Below are 21849 nucleotides of genomic sequence, written 5' to 3'. Positions count from 1 at the left end.
ATGTCCAGTGAGACCTTATCTCATATTATTATTATCATATTATAGACCTAGCTAACAGTTGCAACTTGCATTATAAGCATTTAAGCAAGGTAGGTAGGCCTAGATCAAGTTACTTAGTGGTATAACATTCTGTTATTCCATGGCTCCAAGTTTCTGTTCTGTTCCTGGATGTTCTACCAGATATAAAAAGGGACACTATGCTTACATTAAGCAAGTGAAAAGTTTAAAGTTTTTGAAGAAAGACACTAATGAATATCAACATCAAGAATTGCTTAATCATTTGGTATTATAATTAATTATATTGAAATTATATATCTTTTCTATCAGATTTCATTGCTATATTCTATATAGCAAGTGTTTTATCCAGTGTACTTTGACTGGTCTGATAAGACTTTGAGGCCAAAACGGTGTCGCTGTTTGCAGTTATGCTTATAAATGTCTTAATTGTCTTAATGACCTTCAAGGTGCATTATAAAAGAATGATATCTTAGAATGAATAAAAGAATGATAGAATAAAAGAACGATAGAAAATTTTTGTCTTAATTATCAGTCTTACTGGACCTGTTAGCTTTTATTGTGGGTTTACTGCCAATATTCAAACTTTTATACATTTGTACAACGCACTGCATAAAGCTTTCTTGTTGACATACACTTTTGGGTGACAATTTTAGTTTCAATATTGTTAAACTGAACTGCAAGAAACCACAGTATCATGTATTGTAGATCATTAATGTCGTGGTATTTATGTATATTTCTAGCTCCAAATACTTTCCAAGAGTATAATGCTGAAGCGAACTATAGCTTGGAATATGAGCATACTCCGAAGAAACGTTCAAGCTGTGCTCCAATGCAAAGTACTACTCCAAGTGGCAACAGGATGATTTCTTGTTCAGAATTTGAGCCTATTTTTAGTACGTATATGAAAGTGATTCATTGATTTGAATTTTTTATGGAGCATACAATGTATGTTGGACTATGCTTCTTACTTTTTGTTGTTACCTTGTGTTAGCCATGATTGCACAATGCACACATACAGTGAATCAGTTAAACGAGTGTGGTTATTTATACAAATTTTAGTTAAGTGTGAAACTCATTGTTGTTTTAGGTGAATCCTATTTATGGCAATGTTTTCTTTACCTTAATGTTATCTTTTTCAGCTCGGATATTCAAAGTTCTTGAACAAATTCAAGCACAACAACGGTGCTTAAAAAGACTGATTTCTGAAAAAACAAAGGAAAAAAGGAGTGAAAAATTTCCAATGTTTCAAATTTTGCCAATTAATTCTCAAGAACAACTTTGTGATATAAAAAGAAAGTTACTGGATGGAAAGTTCCAAACGTCTATGATGAGTAGTTAAGTACACTCACTTGACAAGTTTATTGTTTGCAGAGTCCCAAATTTATTCATTGATCATTCACGTACATTAATAATAAAAGTTTTCATCATCAACAAAGTTGTTTCTCCTGGTTGGATTTTACAGGTTGCTATTTTGATCTATGATGTTTAACACAAGATACTTTTTCACGTGATTGCTAAACTGCCAGCTTTTCGTCATTGTCTATTTCCACATGTCGTTGTAAAAGTGCATGCAGGTAAGGTTAGCGATATAACATAAGATTTGAGTAACAGCAGAGACTAATTTTTTGCAGGTTACTGATTTGTTGAACTTCAGCGGTAGAAGTTTGCCTGAAACCACAAGGAGAATGCTCAAGGAAACTATGGGCAATGAATTGGCTAAGTTTTATAACTTGAGTGGCAAGGGGCGTCACGGAAAAAAAGGTTTCCAGCAACTGCGATTGTATAAAGTTATTTTTGGTGAGTTGAAAATGGTAGCTTATTTGTCATCACGTTTCTGAGTAATTATTACTAAAATTATCTACTAAATATTGTAGCATAAGCTGAGAATCAAGTTTTTCAATTTAACATTTATTATTAATTTTTTGAATATGGCATTTAAACGTTTTGTTTGCTGCAGTGGCACAGCTTTTAACGTACCCTCTTTTATAAGGAACAATCAATCTTTTTCTAATGTAAAAAGTTTACATTTTACAGCTGCCATTAGAGAAGTATATTCCGAGGCAACGGAAACGGACTTTCGTGCAGGTGTGGTGCATTGGCTCCATGAAGCAAAGAACAGGGATGGTGGTCGCAAAATGCGACAAGCTGACGATTCAATAAAGTTGTTAAGAAATCGTAATCTGCATTTCATCGATTTGAAATGACTTGCGTTTATTTCTTAAAGTCAAACAGAAAGTGAAAAAAACGTAAAGTGTTGACTTTCTGAAATATCTGTTTGTTACACGTTCAATAGACCTCAAACTCGTGCTCAGGTTTGGTTTGTGTAGGCCTACTTTTAGGAAAAGTGAATTACTTCCAAATCACAATGGGCTCGAAATAAAAAAGTGTCGTGCATTACAGACTATCTTCTCAATTTCGAAAAAAGGAATTTGCTTTTTCACAACTCAACTGTGTGTATTCCTTTATGTCTCCTCATGTTATGTTTATACCATGTTGTTGTGACTGCTAAATGATGGGATGTTCATTTTTATTGTGATTTGTTATATTTTTTGTAATAAACAAATCATTGAATTCGATGGCATTGTTTGTTTGCTTTGTCAGTTATGTTTAATTTTTGTCTGAATGTCTCGTCAACGGATGACAGATCATCTGATCTGAAATAAAAATTATGCCCGCTCTGGTTGATAGTGGTGAGCCCGATAAGGCGTGTTCAATTTTGCCCGATCGTGACTAGATTTTGCCCCGAAATTTACGCCCGATCGGGCAAAATTGAGCACTTTAAGACTTAAACTTAAAACTATGTAATCAAAGTCATACAAACTATCTCATAACTTTTAATACATGAAGTTTACGGGCGGAAGTCGGTATGAGCGGCAAAAGTCTGGGTCACAGACCTTTAGGCAGCTCCAAAATAGGCAGTTGTAAAGAGAACCACAACAAACATGTTAAAGTAGATTAACATGTTAAACCATAGATTTTAGACAGACTATATCAACGACAGAGTTGGAGTGTTACCAGTAAAAGTTCCGCTGAAATATTTTACTGTCTGAAGCACGGTCTAAATTATTACCTCCACGTGTATTTCCCAATCTTCATCAGCAAGAAATAGGTTTTTACCAGAAACTGCCATTGCTATTCTTGTATAAGCATGAAGCTTCCGCTCCCAGATGTTTAAAATTGTAAGAAAGTGTCATTTTCTTTTTTGCCAATGGAAAGCCAGTAAGCACCAGTCATGCGTGGCAAGGCAGACGCATGATTTTAACGCCGCTTTGGTTTGTTTCATTAAAATCGCTTTTTTCTTTTTTCGGAGTTTCTCGTCTACGTATGTAAAGTCTATGGTGGAACGCATGTTTTCACTTGGAAAGGGCAATATGCGCAGGGGCGCCGGAATCGGGGGGGAGCAGGGGGAGCGGATGCCCCCCTGCCCTCAAATTTCTGTGGATGGGGAGGGAAGAGGGGGCAATGGTGCCCTTTTAAGGTCATGTAAGCTACTGCACACTTTGCATTATAACAATTTATGCTATTCGCTATTAGCCTAATTATAATGTTCTATTTTTGCCTCAAAATAATATTCACGACACAAAATTCTCCATCACAGTAAATTCAATTACATCATTATAAAATAGTATGCCCTTCTGTGCCATTGTTCTTTGTATAGCGGACACTTGTACCATTACTCGACAATGAGCTGATAGATGAGCATTATCGCTAAACTTACAAAAAAAATTGGCCTTTCAGCAACAAAAGTGCCCTTTTTTCATACTCCTGCCCCTCCAGTCAAAAATCGCTCCGGCGCCCCTGAATATGCGTTCCAAACGCAGCAGATTGTCAGACAAACGTTTTGAAATGCTTGTTTTTCTGCAAGGAAATGACTAATAGGCTGAGCAGTTAATTACAATACAGTCTCAAAACATAATAGCCTACCTGCTCTTTATTTATAGCTATTGTTAGGCTGAACTCGGTTGAAATATTTCCGTTTTATGAGACGCTGGCAAAAAATAGCGCTAGAAATTAGCGCTGACGCTGACGCCGTCAATTTCTTTAAGAGCTTACGCAGTCCTTTACGCAGTAAATTTTTTAGGTAATTCGCGCTGACGCTGACGCCGTCAAATTATTTCAATGACGCGTACAACACTGCAAACATGTTTACCGACAAGAGAAAACTATTTCTAAAAAATCTGTTTTCTCTCTCAATAAACACATTCTTGACTTTATGCAGATTTTTCCATCGTTGCAGGAATCAGAAGCGTCGAAAAAACAATAAACCAACCAAAGGTTCAGAAAACATTGCCAAACTACTTCAAATTTTGTCTACACTTTTTTTAAAACCTTAAAAATTCTGAAAACCTACCAGATTTTCCTGTTAAATAAGATGAAAATCTGACAGATTTTTGAAGTTAGCATTCAATAACTCAGCGCGTGACTTCATGAACAAAGATACTACAGCCTACTTCAAGATTAAGCAGCGCTGGTTCGACTTTCGGGTGTGCGGTTGAGCAACGCATTTTAAGGGCTGCTCTCCATTCAGTGGCATCTAATGGATGGAATAATTCTCCGGCAACAACACTTCAACAATCAAAAACTTCACTCTGTCAATCGCGATAACCAGCCTTGCGTCAAAAGCCTTTAAAAGTAGCCTAGCCTATTTGAGAAACTACCAGGAAGAACGTATCAAGACTTTGTCAGCCTAAAGATTCTCACAATTATTCCACTAAACTTCCTATTTCTTTCCTATACGGTAGCCTAATCTGTGGTCCAGTCCTAGTCTATAGCTTGATGAATGAGTGCAGATACCAGGTATAAGCATCTCCAACAATTCCTGGCATAAAGCAGTGAATTCCAACGTGTCCTTTGCAAACCCTGGAATGGCCCACACCAATGGTTCTCAACGGGGGCGTTTTGAGTTTGTAGGGGGGCGGTATGATTACTTCGGCTAATTAAGGAGGGCGTTTTGATTATTAGGCGGTATTCTGGTTGAACCCATCTACCGCCCAGCGTAACGATTTCGTCAAAGAGCTCGTATCTTCATGGTAGCATTTCCTACCTCATAGCCTACCTGGTGGAAAAAGGATTCAGCTGTATTGTTCTGCTACCTAGGCTACCAAACAGCGAAACCCACTTGACATAAGCAGGGCCTCCGAGAGAAATCAGCACTGGTCGGGAAACAATACGAAAAATGGGCCCCATAATATTTTTTAGCAAATATACAACTAATTTATATCTTGCGTTGCATGTTCGTGTTAAGCTGAAATTAGCCTACTTTCCTCAGCATGAAAAGAACTTCCTTCAATGTAAAAATCAACAATAATCACTGGATTACACTTGCACCAAAAATGCCATTGAGGCAAACTATTTTGTCTAGAAAGCTTTGTAAACCACAATACAGGCAACGAAAATAGTTCAACCAAGCTTTTAATTCAGGAGTGTCCGAACTTTTTCCCACACGGAGTTGGCCCGTGGGCTGGACTTTGGACATCCCTGATTTAATTCAACCTTTTCTGGACTTTTTGCAATGCAAAGTTACGGATCACAGCATCAAATAATAAAATTTTGCGACGTCTGAATTGATGCACAACATGTATAGTTAGGCTGTTCAATCCGTTTCGAGTCATAGGCCTACTGGAGCGCAAACAATTCTTTACAAACTTCAATAATTGCTAAAACCACGTTCTCAAAACGCAACCGTTGGAGGTAGCTACCGAAACACAAAAAAAATCATAACAAAACTATTTGGAAAAACCTTTCTAAATTTGCAATCAATAATTCCTTGTGTAGAGATTATGGGGTGGTTCGTTCGGTAGCCACTTTAACAAGTCGAAATTCTGCCACTGAAATTGACTAGAATGAAACCGCCAACCAATCATAAGCTACGGTTTAAGTGACGTAAAAAATGGCGAAAAGAAGATCATAGAAAGCAAATTAAGTGATGGATTTTTTGTCAGGTGGTTGGCTTAGGGGTTAGGGCTAGAAAGTAGTCATTTCATTAACGCGGGTTCGATTCCCACTAATGCTATTGCTCTTTTTCTTCTGTAATTACCAAATAAAGTTCAAAACAAGCATTAACTCTCTGGATGAGTGCTAGAAGGATCACAATTGGACGGTAGCCTCATATAACATGTTCTGATTGGTTGGCGGTTGCATTGTATAGTCATTCGCAGTGGCAGAATTTCGACTTGTTAAAGTGGTTACCGGTTCGTTCTGGTTTGCAGCTGAAGTTTGCTGTGTGGCTTTCTGTCAAAAAGACCAACTCATCCAAAATATCTTGAAAAATGTCATTGTTGTAGCCTACAAATGGTTTAAATTTGTCCCACATGCCCGCAACTGCACAACAGACATACGATGAAATTTTCATGGAACTTCAAACTCATCGACGATATGTTTGAGTTTGTTGATACATTTGTTAATTCCAACAACTATCGAATCCTTTACAATGTAGCCTACGGTTAAATACATTTCCTTCGAATGATTCAGCTAGTTAAGTGGAGTTATAAAAGCGTTCTGTCCTCAGGAAAAGAAAATTATTTTCTTTTAAATTTATAATTGCCACTACAACTTTAGCTTGCGGGTAGTAGCCTACTCTTCTCAGCTTTCTCTTATATAGATTACATCTTCTTTTAATGTCATTAAATTCATCAGTGAATCTTGTTTAGGACCGTAATGCACATAATGCAAAGCAGTCACAAATTTAAAACTGCTAGTTGTAAGCTACTTTAGCATTGACTCAGCTTCCTATCAAGCTCTTGTTGGTTCCAACTTGATGCATTTAAGAAACGTCTTTAGAGCTTCAATTGCAAAAGGGTAATGTAAAGTTTGTTTGTTTGTTTATCTTTATCCTGCATTGCGGGAAAGCGGACTTGAGCGCTATGCATCGGTGTACGCCTTCCGACGTACACCTGACCCACGCTGCAGCCGACGGCAATGTCTGTTTCCGGTTGTCGACTCTACTTATGACTTAAGTTTGGTACTACCCATTTCTCGAAATCGATCACTAGGTAGAGGCAGTTATCGTAAAGTTTCTTGCCCAGAGAAACAACAGTAAGTGCGGGTGGCTGGAGTCGAACATGCAGGCTCTTGACTGCGAGCCCAACGCGCTAACCACTCGACCACGGCTGCCGACAAAGCATTGGGTTTGACTGCACCACGCCTTGATTACCCTCTCGAAGTCAATTTTCTTTGCAAGATGATAGGACAGCTTCTTTAAATTTTTTAGAATTTTTTCTCTGACTGGGCTATAACTTTAAAGATGCCACAATCTTACAGATAATCAATTAATCCAAAAATGATAAGACATTTGAACAACGCTGTCTGTAGGCAACATTATGAATTCCAACTAGATTTAGCCAAACAATAACATCCATAAACAAAAAACTCAAATAAAGAAAAAAACTCACTATAGGCTACCTTCCAAAATCACATCATAAAAAGCATGACCACCAAAAGGCTACTTGACCAAACGAAAACAGAAGATCTTTTAACTATGACAAAATTACATCCAATCGCAGCAATAATAAAATCAAAAGTTTTAAAACTGTTCGGCCACACAAAACGATCACAATTCGGAATCAGCAAAGTTTGCACAGAAGGAAAAGTAGAAGAAAAAAGAAAACGTGGCACACAACCAAAACGATGGCAAGACAACATCCAATCGTGGACCGGACTCAACTTGGCGACAATGGGAGAGCTGGCTCAAAATCACCACTCTTGGAAGCAAATAACTCATGATGATGCGCAATCTGCTGCAGGCAGAGATGATGACTGATGATGATCCATAAACAAAAATATACAGGATTTACTTTCTTTAATCGTGCTTGGACTGATAGGCTACCTTTAACTTTCCCAGATAACTTATGTTGGATACAACATCCTATGCCTGGTCAACGCAGATTTTGAAGTTAAGGTTCAGGTGTCAAGCAAAAATAGTTCCCGCTTAGCTAAAACAGCACCAGTTTTCAAGTTGAAACTATCAATACAATCGAAACCGCTCAGTGATACAGAAATCATTTCAGCTTCAGATTCTACGTCTTAAAGCTTTTCAAAATCGCCTACCTTAACACGAAAATAATTTGATCTTGATGAGAAGCATCGAGAGTGACATTTACAATGATTGAGAAATACTTGGAACTACGCACTTCATTTAAGAATTTGTTGATTATTTAGTTGGTACATTTTTACTTTAGTACTAAAAATGGGCCCCCCTCAAAAGTGCAAAAACAAAAAACTACTCGTTTTTCCTTTACAATGTTTTGCCAGGGGGAAAACTGGCCCGACTTCTCCTCCCCCCTCTCGGAGCCACTGGACATAAGACAAGAGGTGATGTTCGAATGTTTCTCACTGGCTTTCAGGGCCGGATTTAGCCTAAGCGCTGCCCTAGGCAGATACAAAAAGTGTCGCCCCCCCAAATTTTTTTTCGATGGTACGCTACGATTTATATTTTCAATTCCTTACAAAAAGGTTATTTGCACTGTTTATTTGAATAAATCAATGAATGTCATTGTAAAATGAACTAATTGTTTAAAATCCCTTCCGGCGGGCTTTTTCTCTTGCAAACAAATCAATAATTTCTTCAAAGTCTGTAGAAACCGGTAAAGATGAGTTAATCCTCAAAAATGTGAGAGCATTCATTGTTTACATACTTTAAGCATCAAGGTAAGTACACAAAATAGCCTGCAACTTTTCCATCAACCTAACATTGACTAAAACATTTTTTCTAGGCTCCTTTAAATTTACTAACAGTGAAACAAACCGAACAAAGATTAATAAAAAATTGCACAGACAAACCCTAGGCGAGACAGATAAATAAAATAAAAGAAGCAGCACATATTGTTGAAAACCAATCAAGCGTGAAGTACTCTAGGGGCGATGACTTGCCGCACTGTTTATAAATATGTGTGATGTGATAACATATTTATTAATTCCTATATATCTGTTGTGAATTATTATGTTCACGTACAGTATTATCAATGTAATATATTCGTATATTTTGCCGCCTCCAATAATTTGCCACCCTAGGCAACTGCCTACTGCTAAATCCGGCCCTGCTGGCTTTACACCGGATGTGAAGAAACTAGCACTTTCTCACCAAGCCCAAGGTTCACACTGACTACCAGTAGGTCTATACTGTTTTCATGCTCACAAATATATATTTGCTTTTCATCAAATATAGTTACTAGTCTCTAAAACCCTTACAGCCTGTTTAACCCTAAAAGAGGGATCATCAAAAGGTCCCTATTCTAGTAGAATCTGATGTTGGACCTTCTGATGATCCCCTTTTTAGGGTAAAACTGGTTGTAAAGGCTTTAGAGACTGGTATTTAGCCTATATTTGATGTAATTCGCTCTGCTTGGCTTTTTGCATGGCATTGAGTACTTTTTGTAGTATTAATAGTATTTATTGTTTTATAGGCTAACACTGGTCTACACAAAATTTCAGGTTTAGGTTTTGACAACTCATTTTAGCTAATTTTGATGCTAATTTAGCTAATTTTAGCTAATTCTCTATCACATCACGTTTTTGAGATATGAAATATCCCTAATTTTTGAAAAAAATCAATTTTTGCCCCCCTCTGTTGTCAAAACAAGGAATTCTAATGCAATAAACACTGTTTTACCTGCAATAATCTAGCTTTAATTAGCAAACAAGCATTCTATATTATATTCACACAAATTTGCGTTGTCTTCATTAAAATTTCATGCCTTGGAATAAAAAATAGGCATGTAAAAGAGCACCCATAATAACATCAAACGCTACATTATGCTGACGAACATGTCGATAGGACAGTGACAAAGGATTATCTGAAATATAGCCTATAGTTCACACAATATGCACATAGACATTCCAATGGAGTGCAGAAATTCTGAAGACACACACAGAAATAGCTAAGTGCCAAAATAAAGATTGACTCAAAGGGACTTGGGCAGGGCGAGTTCAGAAACAGTCAAAAAAAGAGCTTTCATAAAATATGAACTCTTCACTTATAAGCTTAAAAATGCTCTTTTGAGGAACTTTCTTTTATGAGCAGCATCTGGAATTTCTTTTTTAAAACTCCAGCAATAGTCGGCCATCATATGACAATCCCACCGACCTTGATAACGTTCCTCCATAATTTTAATATCCTGGTGGAAACGTTCACCCTGTTCTACACTAACTTTCCCAAGGTTTTCTGGAAACTCATCCACATGGCTCTTCAAACAGTGAACTTTGATGCTCATCCTGCATCCCAAATCTACAAAACTAAGCAGTAGCTCCCTTAAGAGATCTTTATAATTTTCTGCTTTTCTGTTTCCCAAAAAAATTCTCACAACAGCACCGAAAGCATTCCAAGCTCTAGCCTCGAATGGCAACATTGATTTTACAAAATTTTCATCCTTTAACAATTGCCTGATTTGTGGTCCATTGAAACTCCCAGCTATTTTTTTCTCTTCACTGAGACCAAGAAAAGCATAACATATATACTTAAAACACTCTCCTTCATGATTCAAAGCTTTTACATATTGTTTCATTTCATGAGACCAAGTTTGATGTGAAGAGAAGGCAAGAGGATCTTTTTGATATCAACTAACTGATCACGTATGATATTTTTGTCTCCAGGTGTCAAGGTGAGCCTTGGAGGCCACTCTTCTTTGTTCCAGTGCTGATCCTTGGCCCTACTGTCCCACTAGCATAGGAAACATGGGTATTGGGTATTTGGTGTAGCCACTTTGTTGCCCCAGCAAAAAGTTCACCATTTTTAAATCTACACAGATGAGCCAACCATGCTCATGGTACTTTAACTTTTCAAGAACGGTTTTAATGTTCTGATACTCTTCTTTCATTGTCACCGAATGTCCTATCGGAATAGAACTGTACACGTTACCATTGTGAAGTAGAACACACTTCAAACTTCGTTTGGAGCTATCAATGAAAAGTCTCCATTCATCTGCATCATACTGTGGTAATCCCATTTCTAGAAGAAGCCCTTCTATATTGTTGCAAAAAACGAAATCATTGTGGGAAGCAAAATATGGAAGCAGTTCTTCTTCTCGTTTGCGATAAAATGTCACACTTGTACTAGCTTTGAGAAGTTTCCTTTCCTGTACGGTAGCCTTGATGCCACTAACTCCGCAGATTGCTTAGGCAAATCTCTCACTAAATCATTTAATTCCATCTGATTAAACTGGGACGGCTTGTCTGACAGATTCTCAGGTGCTGGTTGAAAAATTTCACTTTCTCCTTCACTAAACGATGCTTCTGAAGAAGAAATAGCCTCTTCGTGTAGTTTTGAAAGTGATGTAAATACTGGCAGTGGCCTTTCATCACTGTGAGGAACTGGCCGCAATGCCGAATCTAGATTTGGATATTTCAAACGATGTTTAGCCTACTCTTTTTGTTATACCCTTTCACACTAACAAGACAAAAATAACAATCGTCAACATGATTTTGTCGCTCTCGCCAAATCATGGGTATTCCAAATTACATTTGTGAACCTTTTCTTTGCGACCAACTTCTCAAACATTCAACGCAGGTCTTGCACACTTTTTGAGGAGCCCAGCTTTTGTCCTGATCCCCCAACTTGACTTTAAAGTAAGCAAGATATGCCCTTTTTACAAACGTGGTAATATTGCATTGTTGAGACTTCAACATGAAGCATCCACTAATGTAACAAAATATATCCGAATCATTACATTTTCCTCTTTTGCTGGAAGCAGACATAGCTTGAGATTAAATATAACCTTTCTTTGTTAGTAGTTTTCTAAGAGCAAGTTTTTCCACAGAAACACCACTATACCAAAAACTCTAACTGACTTGAACTCAAACTAATAAAGTATGAAAATACCTTTTCCTTCCACAAACCACTTTTCAGCTTGAACTCTGATGTTGGTCTGTACAATGTACATGTGCTTTATGAAACTTCTAAATAAATCTTCATTATTAAGCAAGAATTTATTACTAAGTCAAATCTACTCTCACCCAGGCCCGGATTTAGGGGGGGGGCAGTTGCCCCGGGCCCCCCAACTTTTGAAGGGCCACCCTATGTAGAAAAAAATGTGATTTTGTGTTATTTTTTTCCTTTTGGCCTTTAAAGTTTCTTCAAAATGCTGTGCAGCACTGGACTGATGCTACTGTAGACGTAGAGATGGTTTTTCGCGCCCCAGGCGCGAAAAATTTTTTTGCACGGGGGCCCCCCGATCTAAAAGTGCCTCGGGTCCGCCATCAGCTAAATCCGGCCCTGCTCTCACCAGCTGTCTTCCTACGATATTCCATCTGCACACTGCACAGAGATAGCAGCTGACCCACAGATAACGCCTGAGAAGCCAAGACAGGGAGTTCAAGCCAGCATGGAAAAACTCAACGCTACCAATCTCCACTATGTCATATTACGATTATCATAACAGGAATTTTTTTTATTTTAGAGGAAATCTGAACCAATTTATGAATTTAGTGTAAAAATATCTCTATGTTTGAAAGTTTATAGCTGTCAGAAAATAATTATATTTGACATTTTACTGCACTAAAAAGGGTAAAAATTGGTCAATTTCATAAAATAATGGCAATGATAGAAAGAAAACTTGATGTGATAGAGAAAATCTGAGTTCATTTTCGGATTCAGCGCCCCAAAATTAGCCAAAATCAGTTGTCAAAACCCAAACCTGAAAAAAAAGTTGAAATTTGTAGACCATCATTAACCAGTGAATCGCTTTTCGTGATTAATCGTTTTCGTTGGGGGCGGTAACATTTTGCCCGTTCATAAAGGGGGCGTTGGGCCAAAAAAGGTTGAGAAACACTGGCCTACACTAATTTCACGAAATCTACTAAAAGTCGAAGTCTAAACGGTAGCCTATTTTTAATTTCAAAAACTGTTTTTGTAAATTGTCCATAGGCTACATGAGTTTTTATATACAGTAGCTTAGGCTAGTTTTTAAATGTGGCTAGATGATGCTTGACTATAGTCCATATTATTATATTCGTTGACATCGAGATACAACGGTAGGTTATCGGGAAGAGGCGCCCAAAAATGTCGTAAATTGGTAAATAAAACGTTGCATTTTACTCATCACTGACTCTCATAACAAAAACAATACGTGCCAATCATGCAAGTGGAAAAATATGGAAATTATTAACGTTTAGACGTGCTTCACACCGAAATAAGAAAGCTTAAGTTAAGCAGACAAAAAGTGTGGTCAATATTTTTATAATTGAATCGTAGGCTAGATATTCAAACACCCTTAGCATTACAAATGCTTCATAATGGACCTTGGGTTGCATTTGCACCAGCTTTCATCTAAACCGAACATACTGCATAGGTTTCTACACTGTGCAGTAGTAGCTGAACTACTGTAGTCTGAAAACAGCAATAAATGGTTTCTTTCACGAACTTTCAATTCACTACGTGCAAGGCTATTTTTGTCTTAAACTGACACTGGAAAACTCTATTCAAGTACCTTGTGACCTTAGTTAAAATGGTCTCGACAACGCATGACATATCCTTTTAGTGCCACATTAGTTTACACTGACATTTCAATGTCGTTATGGAAAACAAGTTCTTGGCGAAATTATATATTCTAGTACTCCAGTATTTTCATCAAAAATTCCACTTCAAATGGAAAAGTAGCGGAAATACGACTAAAGTATATGTACTATGTAGCGCTTCAACGCTACATTGGCGCTACTCTTAACAATGTAACGCCATGAATCAGCAAATTTTCTCTACCCATCAAAAAACTAGTCAGATATTATTTAAAATAGCACACTTTCTGATCGAAATACAAGACATGAAGCAGTAGTGTATACAGTTTATTGACTAAGTCTAAGATCCATACAATCGAAAATCAGATGATGATTATTGTCCACCAATGGTGTGCGGATTAAGACTACATTCCCTCATCTGCTTAAAAAGAAATTTTAACTAGATTTTCAGAATATCCAACTAAAACAAGACAAAATCGGTACGTTTTGTACTGAAATGAAACAAACAAGCTGTTCAACAGTAAATTAACGATGTCGTATTTAGCACATTAACTGAAAAACACACAACGATTACTTGACAACCCAAACAAATGTTTTAGTGGTATGGAATGCAACTCAGCAAACATTTATTTTCATTAGAGATCAGAAAATTGTGAAACGAAAATACTCAGACCCTAGTGAGATCAAAGTTAAGTACGAACACAAAACAAAGCTACTAGTATTTAACAGTTTAGTTAAAAACTGCTGGTTGCCTCAAATTGTCACAAAAGGTTGGCAACCCTTGTTTTATCTGCTAACTTTTATGTATAAAACTTTTTCTTGCAAATACATTGTACTTTTTCTGTGAAATCAACAAATTCATACCTCAATTTCAAGTAATTTGAACATTGAATGTAAGATGCAAAGTAACACAAGCATGAAATATATGCATCATGCAAAACAGGCATCTGGAAACTGCGTAAATAGATTTTCCATTAGCCCAAACTTGCTATTAAAAATTCCAGTTTCAACAAAAAAATTGTGAGCTTCTTGGCTTTGTGAAACTATGTGCAGATAAATTTATCAATATTCATTTACTATTACTGGAGTTAGGAAGTGTCCATTTCTTCTTGTACTGTCTCTGATATAATGTCATACTTGATAGGTTTGACAACTTTAGAAAGCACTGGTGTGGTTCCCGGTCGGTAAGAATAATCTGCCTGTCTTACCCCTTTTACATTGGCAATATCAAAAGGCCTTAAATATTCTACTTTTCCAGCCTTTTCAATGATGCAAAGATCAATATTAGAACCAGATCCAAGATCGTTGAAAATACCAGCAGCTATTGCATCTCGAACCAATTGCATCGCTTCTTGTTTTTTCATTTTCAATTTATAACCTGCTTCAAATGTGGCCATGGCAGCCAAAGAACCAGAACCCATTGTAACATATGGAAGCTTGTCAGTGGATCCATGTGGATGGATGCTGTAAAGGTGAGGTCCATTGCAGTCAACACCTCCCAAAACCAAAGCAGCACTGACATAGCCTTGATAACGATAAAGATATTGCTTTAACATGCGATTAGCCGTAGCAACCCTTGTTGGACGACCAGTTTTGTAACGATGCAATTTCAAATTAGAAGAAATCATCTGAGTAGTCATTTCAGTATCTGCGGCAGTTCCAGCACCACAACAGTAAACATTAGGGGCAATATAGTGAATCTTCGAGCAATTCTTGTCAGCCACAATGGTGTCTTCAGTGGCACGAGTATCTGCACCAAGAATCACACCATCTTCAAACACCAGTCCGACAATTGTGGTTCCAGTTTTACGAAATTTTTGTGCTACCATTCCTTTTTGTGCAAGATGTGCATTCCTCACACAATTATCAAATGAAAATCCGCCCTTTGGAACTTCCAAGCAAGTATTATCAGTTGCCATCTTCAAGTATTTTGATACAAAATCAAAAAAGTTGATCTAGTTTTATTACTGTAAGTGCTTAGATAAATCTTCCTATTGCAATTTTAAAACAATTGATTGCATAATAGTTAGCCTTCATAACTTGTATGCTGTAGGACTACTTAGACTATGCGAGACACAATAATAGAAATTATGCTAAAACTACGATATAGGAAATTTCATGTCTTGTATAAATAAAAAATAGTAAATAACAAATCAAGTAGGTATCATTACCATACACATTGGCGGGTGCAACTTAGTTTGTACCCTGAACAGTTCGTACCCTGAAAAGATTGAGAGAAAAAATTCAAAAACGCCCAAGTCGCTGATCACAGTTTAATAGCACAAAGCCGAAGTCGCTGATCGGAGTTTCCGCAAACAACTCAATTACTCGATGGTTAGAGTTAGGGTAAGCGGAAACTGCGATCAGCGAGGGTTAGGGTTAGAGCATAGATTATTCTAAGGTTAGGGTAAGCGGAAACTATGGAAAAATGTTTGCAAAAACTGCGATCAGCGAGGGTTAGAGCATAGATTAGTCTATGGTTAAAGTTAGGGTTAGCAGAAAGTGCAGAAAAATGTTTGCGGAAACTGCGATCGGCGAGGGTTAGGGTTAGCGGAAACTGCGATCAGCGACAATAGAAAAATAGCACAAAATCGCTGATTGCAGTTTCCGCTAACATTTTTCCGCTTACCCTAACCTTAGAATAATCCATGCTCTAACCCAGTGGTTCCCAACCTTTTTGTTGCCACGGACCCCTTTAGACAAATTATTAATTCTGCAAACCCCTACCTAAATTTTGCCTGAAACTCAATTAACATACTATTGACTATTGTAATAATTATGCTACTCAACTACTGTACTGTGTCATATTGCATTGCCGCTATAACTCCTGTGGCAAATATCAGGTCAAACAGTTGCTCAAGTAAGAAAATGAATGAATTGTTCAAGAAATGGCAGCAGTATTTTAATATTAAGGTGACCCAAAGTGCCATGCCGAAACTTTTTCAATGTAAGCAAATTTAATGAGAGGGCTGTTGTTTGTTTTCCTGAACTTAACGACTGAACTGTGGTTGAGTTTTTGACAATGCAACACGCATGTCATCTTCAACGTCCAGGCGATTTCGATGTTTATGTTTTATTGCAACAAGAGCTGAGAATCCTGCCTCGCAAAGGTAAGTGGTTATGAATGGTAACAAAACAATAATTGCTTTCTTTGCCAAGAATGGGTAGGTTTGCAGTTGTGAGCACCAAAATTCTTCCACGGTTTTTGAATGAAATTCAATGCGTAATAACTCTTTTGATCTCAAATCAATTAGGTCATCTTTACTGAGATCGTCATCGCTAATGTTGTTCAAGTCAAAAAGAAAAGGATTTCGACTCCATGTTTCAACTTCGTTCGGCAGGTGTTCTAAATTAATATAACGTTGAAATGAGATTTGCAGGGTTTCAAAGTGTGCGCAAAATTTTTCTCTCATAGAGATCAAAAGAGTACATTCTCTTTGAGTTTCATCCATCAAGATAAGATCTTCTAACATTGGAAAGTTAGCGTAATTACCTGCTTCCAATCTGCGTTTCCAAACCGGCAACTTGGCTAAAAACGCTTTCAGTGTTTCAGCTGCATCAATTATTGTCACACCTGGTCCTTGAATTCCACGATTAACATTGTTAATATCATAATATGACAGAAAATATCGGCTAAGTAGGCCATGCCGTATAGAAAACTTTTACACTCAAACAATTTTGAGAGGGGACTTCCTTTTGCATTCAAAAGAGTTGACATATGATATATATACTTCATTTTTAGCTGCTGCAGTCGTTTCAAAACTTCTCCTCTAGATAACCAACGTAGGCCTACATCAGAATTATACAAAAGTACTTCGTAATCTGACCCCACTTCTTGACAGAGCGCTTTAAAAGTACAGTGGTTTACAGCTCTGCTTTTGATGAAATTAACGACTTTCACGTAATTCGTTAGAATTTCTTTGAGACTTGCTGGTAAAATGTTTGCTGCTAAGGCGTACCTGTGCAAGAAGCAATGGGTAAAAACCACACGAGGAGCTTCGTTATTTACTAAAGCAGCAAATCCGGATTTGTTCCAGAGCATAGCTGGTGCTCCAACCGTGCATATAGAACAAAATTCATCAAATGCATGCATAATTGCATATAGTCCAAAATTCATCAAGGTAATCACGGACCCCCAAATGCTTTCTCACGGACCCCAAGGGGTCCGCGAACCCCAGGTTGAGAACCACTGCTCTAACCTTCGCTGATCGCAGTTTATGCAAACATTTTTCCGCAGTTTCCACCAACCTTTACCCTAACCATAGAGTAGCCTAATCTATGCTCTAACCTTAACCCTCGCTGATCGCAGCTTCCGCAAACATTTTTCCGCAGTTTCTGCTTACCCTAACTCTAACCATCGAGCAATCTATGCTCTCCAACCCTCACCCTCGCTGATCGCAGTTTCCGCAAATATTTTTCCGCAGTTTCCGCTAACCCTAACCCTCGAGTTGTTTGAGGAAACTCTGATCAACGACTTCGGCTTTGTGCTATTAAACTGCGATCAGCGACTTTGGCTTTTTTAATTTTTTCTCTTGATCTTTTCAGGGTACAAACTGAGGGTACGAACTAGGTTGCACCCGTATCGAACTCATTCCCTCTAGAATAGGAGTTGGAGAAGTATCGTACGCGCCACACATCGAGTTGAATAAAATTATAGTATTTAGAACTTATATAGGCGCTTCTCATCTTTCGCTATGAAAAAGAAAAAAAGTGCCTGTATAGTGACGTCATGACCGGTCAAATAGTGTTTCAGATTCAAAGACCGGAACCGGTCAAATAGCCAGCCACTGCCTTACCGTATTTTAAAGGATGTGGCTATATTTACACCATGTAGTGTAATAATAGCCTCAATAGTGTTGCCAGATAAGGAATTCTGCCCTAATTTGAGAATAGTTTAAAGCTGTTGAAAACAAAAACTCGTATTTTGGAAATTTTTTTAGTCCTGACTCCTGGGCAAAGATTAAAACCTCAATCTTATTTGTAACTCTAACCCTTACCTTAACCCTTCCTAACTTTGATCCTAACTCTGGCAACACCTGATTGTAGCCATGGCATTAAGTGTGGGAAAATAGCCACTTCTTATTTTAATCAATACCAGTACAGTATGCACAAGTAAAAGTACCTATTTACTTTTACTGCAACATAAAAGGTGTAGTCTACAATACCTGTTTTTTGCATAAATAGTCTTTTTTAGGGGTTTGACATTAGTTGGCATTGGTCTAATGATCAAGCATCTTGAATTGAGCAGGGATGATCCCGATCTTGCCTCATCCCTGCTACAAACGGACTTGAAATTGTTAATGGACTGGTCTGAATCCTGGCAACTACAGTTTAATGTTGACAAGTGCTCCACTCTGCACTTTGGTCATGGCAACTTAGAGCATCAGTATGTTCTAGGTGACATGCCAATTGCCCCTAAAAAGAGTGAAAAAGACTTGGGCGTTATGATAACGACTGATCTTAAAACATCCACCCATGTCTCGTATGCAGTTAAAAAGGCGGAGATGGTCCTGGGTGTTTTAAAACGAACACTGGTCAGCAGGGACAAGCATGTCTTTTTAAGATTATATAAACAGTTGATCAGGCCCCACTTGGAATTTGCAGTGGCGGCTTGGAATCCCCATTCTGTTCGGGACATTGATTTGCTAGAGAGGGTGCAACAACGAGCAACAAAATGCATTCATGGACTGAAAAACCTAACCAATGAACAAAGACTGTTTGAACTAGACCTTCTCTCGTTGGAAAAACGGAGATTAATTTTTGATTTGACAGAAGTTTTTAAATTAGTACACAATGTTTCGGTATCACCATGTTCCAAATATTTCCTTTTTAACTCTAATTCAACCAGAGGCCATAATTTTAAATTGCATAAACAGTTTGCTCAACTGAACTGCCGTAAATTTTCCTTTGCCAATAGAGTAGTCGATACTTGGAACAATTTACCATATGCTGTAGTCAATAGTATGTCTATTGCGACATTTAAGCGACGTGTCGAAAACTATTTATGATTGTGTCTTATCTTTTTTGTTCCTTGTGATTTTTGTTTTCTCTTCAAAATTTTCTTATTTTTATTTATTTATGTTTTCTTATCAATTGTTATCTGCGAGTATGTTAATGTTTTTCTCTGTAGTACCATGTGTACTGGACCAGAATACATTATTATTATTATTATCTTACGTACGATAATTAATTTTCGATCCTATGGTAACATAAAAGCAATCAAACTACTATGCGCTACAGCTGCGACATTTGAATCACCACACTTGCAACCTTCTCGCGATACAAACTTTGTGAAACCCTGGTCTAGTTTATAACTATTTTACAATAACATATTACTGGAACCAAGATTGGCAGTGTTATTACCTGTCAGCAATAGGTCATATGATTGATTGAATCTTACCGTATGTTATACGGTATTTATTTATCAGAAGAGTACAAAATAAACTTGAAAACTTTCTTGTCTTTTGGTGCATAGCCCTGCTTTGCCTTCAAGCAGCTTTTGACAACTTTTTGTCGTTAAATGTGGCTTGCCCTGACACTAAAAGAGGTTGAAAGTTGAGACCACTGGTCTCCTTTCTGGGTTTCTGGAAAACTTTCGAAAATGCTTCATCACAGATGAAACCAAGGTTGCCAGATAAAACCCTAACTTTCTTCAAACATTGTGCAAAAAAGATTGTCAAATCGAAAATAACTCCCAACTGCGCTGGGCTATTAAAACGCATATAAAAGCAAATGCAACTAAATAAATCTTCAAATAGACAATGTTTCAAAATAAAATATATTTTTGAACCAAAGAAAGCTCAGAAATTTATCATTTACTCATGGGCGCCGATCGCTCTCTAAAATTGGTGGGGACATTTACTGGGAAAGGTAGAAAGGGGCGACGAGCGAAGCGAACTAGAAAGATCGGGGGTCTGTTATGACAAACAAACAAATACAGTAGGTACAATTCTAATGCGATGTATATATATTTTAATTGTCAGTGTCAGCATTGGACAACAGACGTGACAGACGTCCAAACACTCGGCAACGAGTCTCCGCGAATAAAAAAACAATCCTTGGAGAGGTCGTGGAGATTGATCGAATTCAAAACTTTGTTGTGCACATGGCAGACCATTGCATGGTTTAGCCGTTTCTGTGTTATGATAGATCATAACCAAGTTTTGACACGTCGCAAAGCTGAAAATGACCGTTCAGCTGAACACGAGCTGGCTGGTGAAATGAGTAATTTCTCCGCACAATAAAACATTTCTATTACGGTCGGGGTTTCCTCGCATAAAATAAAAATGCTGTCTCCTCTAAACGTCTGACTAATAAAATTGTGACATTCGGTTAATAATTTCCCTTTTACGTTATAAAAATAATGTAAAAAGATGGCCGGGACATGTAAAAAGATGGTGGGGAAATGTCCCCGCAGTCCTATAGGGATCGGCGCCCATGCATTTACTTTATTTACAATGTAAAATGTCGTGTTTCCAGTTGTCGTCTCCAAACAAACTCCTCCTGCCAAATAAAAATTGCAAAACTTGAAACACTTTTGTCAGATTTTTTAAAAACGCCCAAATTGTTCTAAACTACTATTTTCGGTGCCAATTAAGCTAGTGATGGACCAGATGCTATATAAAAGTTGAATTCGTATCATGCTGAGGCCTGAGAGAAGGCAGAATGGATTATCTTTAAATTTCCAAAAAAAAGGCCATTGTGCAACGTTTGTTTAATTTTTTTCAAGCTAAAGCCAACATTAAATTCTTTCTATAAAATTGTTCGGCTTTTGTAAAAATCACGCTATTGATAGGCTATCTTTTAGCCTACACGTTGTTGGCCTTGTAAATTGATAAGCCGCCCTATATAGCCCAACTGATTGTCCACCTTGGCTCTGCGTCAACACAGAAAAACCTTGGTAAACATATCTTGAGACATGAAAAAGCCTTTTTGTCATTTTCTTCTCAAAAAAATCCACCGGAAAATTTTAGAGTTGTAGGCCTAATAATATTGAGAGTCTCTGATAAGGAGATCCATGAAACAGGTGGTCTGCGGTCAAGACATGTTAAGTTTAGTTGTTTTGATAGTTCCACATAGGCCTAACAACAAAGTGAATAAAATTTTCAAAACATTAGGGGAGACCCATAAGAGTTGCGAGCCGCAAGGAAGGTTAATCTATCCAAAAAAATGTATTTTAAAGTATTGAAATTTAATATTTGGGATCCTTTCCTATGTAACATTCATGTCATGTTAGAAGGTGTAAAAGTCATGTCATGTCCTACTGCCATTTTGACTTGATTAATGTTGTAGTCAATAGCTCGTTAAAGTAGAACAATGTGAAAATCATAGCTAAAAGTTAATTTCTGATGTACCTACAAGTAGCCTATTACGTCTTAAAATAGTCAC

General features: G+C 37.5%; 2 protein-coding genes across 2 annotated transcripts; one reads left to right on the top strand and one right to left on the bottom strand.

Moving 5' to 3' along the window:
- Positions 1 to 406: 406 nt before the first annotated feature.
- On the top strand, positions 407 to 2588 carry LOC145767410 (uncharacterized). The gene is made up of 5 exons (XM_082579228.1): positions 407 to 464; positions 759 to 911; positions 1158 to 1345; positions 1650 to 1815; positions 2053 to 2588. The coding sequence occupies exons 2-5, from the start codon at positions 848 to 850 to the stop codon at positions 2220 to 2222; spliced, it is 588 nt and encodes a 195-aa protein (XP_082435354.1). The 5' UTR covers positions 407 to 464; positions 759 to 847; the 3' UTR covers positions 2223 to 2588.
- Positions 2589 to 13772: 11184 nt separating this feature from the next.
- On the bottom strand, positions 13773 to 15448 carry LOC145767391 (proteasome subunit beta type-7-like). The gene has a single exon (XM_082579202.1). The coding sequence runs from the start codon at positions 15378 to 15380 to the stop codon at positions 14550 to 14552; it is 831 nt and encodes a 276-aa protein (XP_082435328.1). The 5' UTR covers positions 15381 to 15448; the 3' UTR covers positions 13773 to 14549.
- Positions 15449 to 21849: the final 6401 nt, after the last annotated feature.

This window comes from Aplidium turbinatum, chromosome 3, assembly GCF_918807975.1.
Source record: "Aplidium turbinatum chromosome 3, kaAplTurb1.1, whole genome shotgun sequence".
In the NCBI taxonomy this organism is placed as follows: domain Eukaryota; kingdom Metazoa; phylum Chordata; class Ascidiacea; order Aplousobranchia; family Polyclinidae; genus Aplidium; species Aplidium turbinatum.
Note: the sequence above shows the minus strand (reverse complement) of the source record. Positions and strands in the feature narration are given on the sequence as shown.

Bases quoted from the DNA above. Each gene is read 5' to 3' on its own strand.
- LOC145767391 (XM_082579202.1), bottom strand. From the start codon at position 15,380: ATGGCAACTGATAATACTTGCTTGGAAGTTCCAAAGGGCGGATTTTCA.
- LOC145767410 (XM_082579228.1), top strand. From the start codon at position 848: ATGCAAAGTACTACTCCAAGTGGCAACAGGATGATTTCTTGTTCAGAA. The intron at 912-1,157 runs GTACGTATATGA...TATCTTTTTCAG, and splicing joins AGAATTTGAGCCTATTTTTA to CTCGGATATTCAAAGTTCTT. The intron at 1,346-1,649 runs ATGAGTAGTTAA...AATTTTTTGCAG, and splicing joins GAAAGTTCCAAACGTCTATG to GTTACTGATTTGTTGAACTT.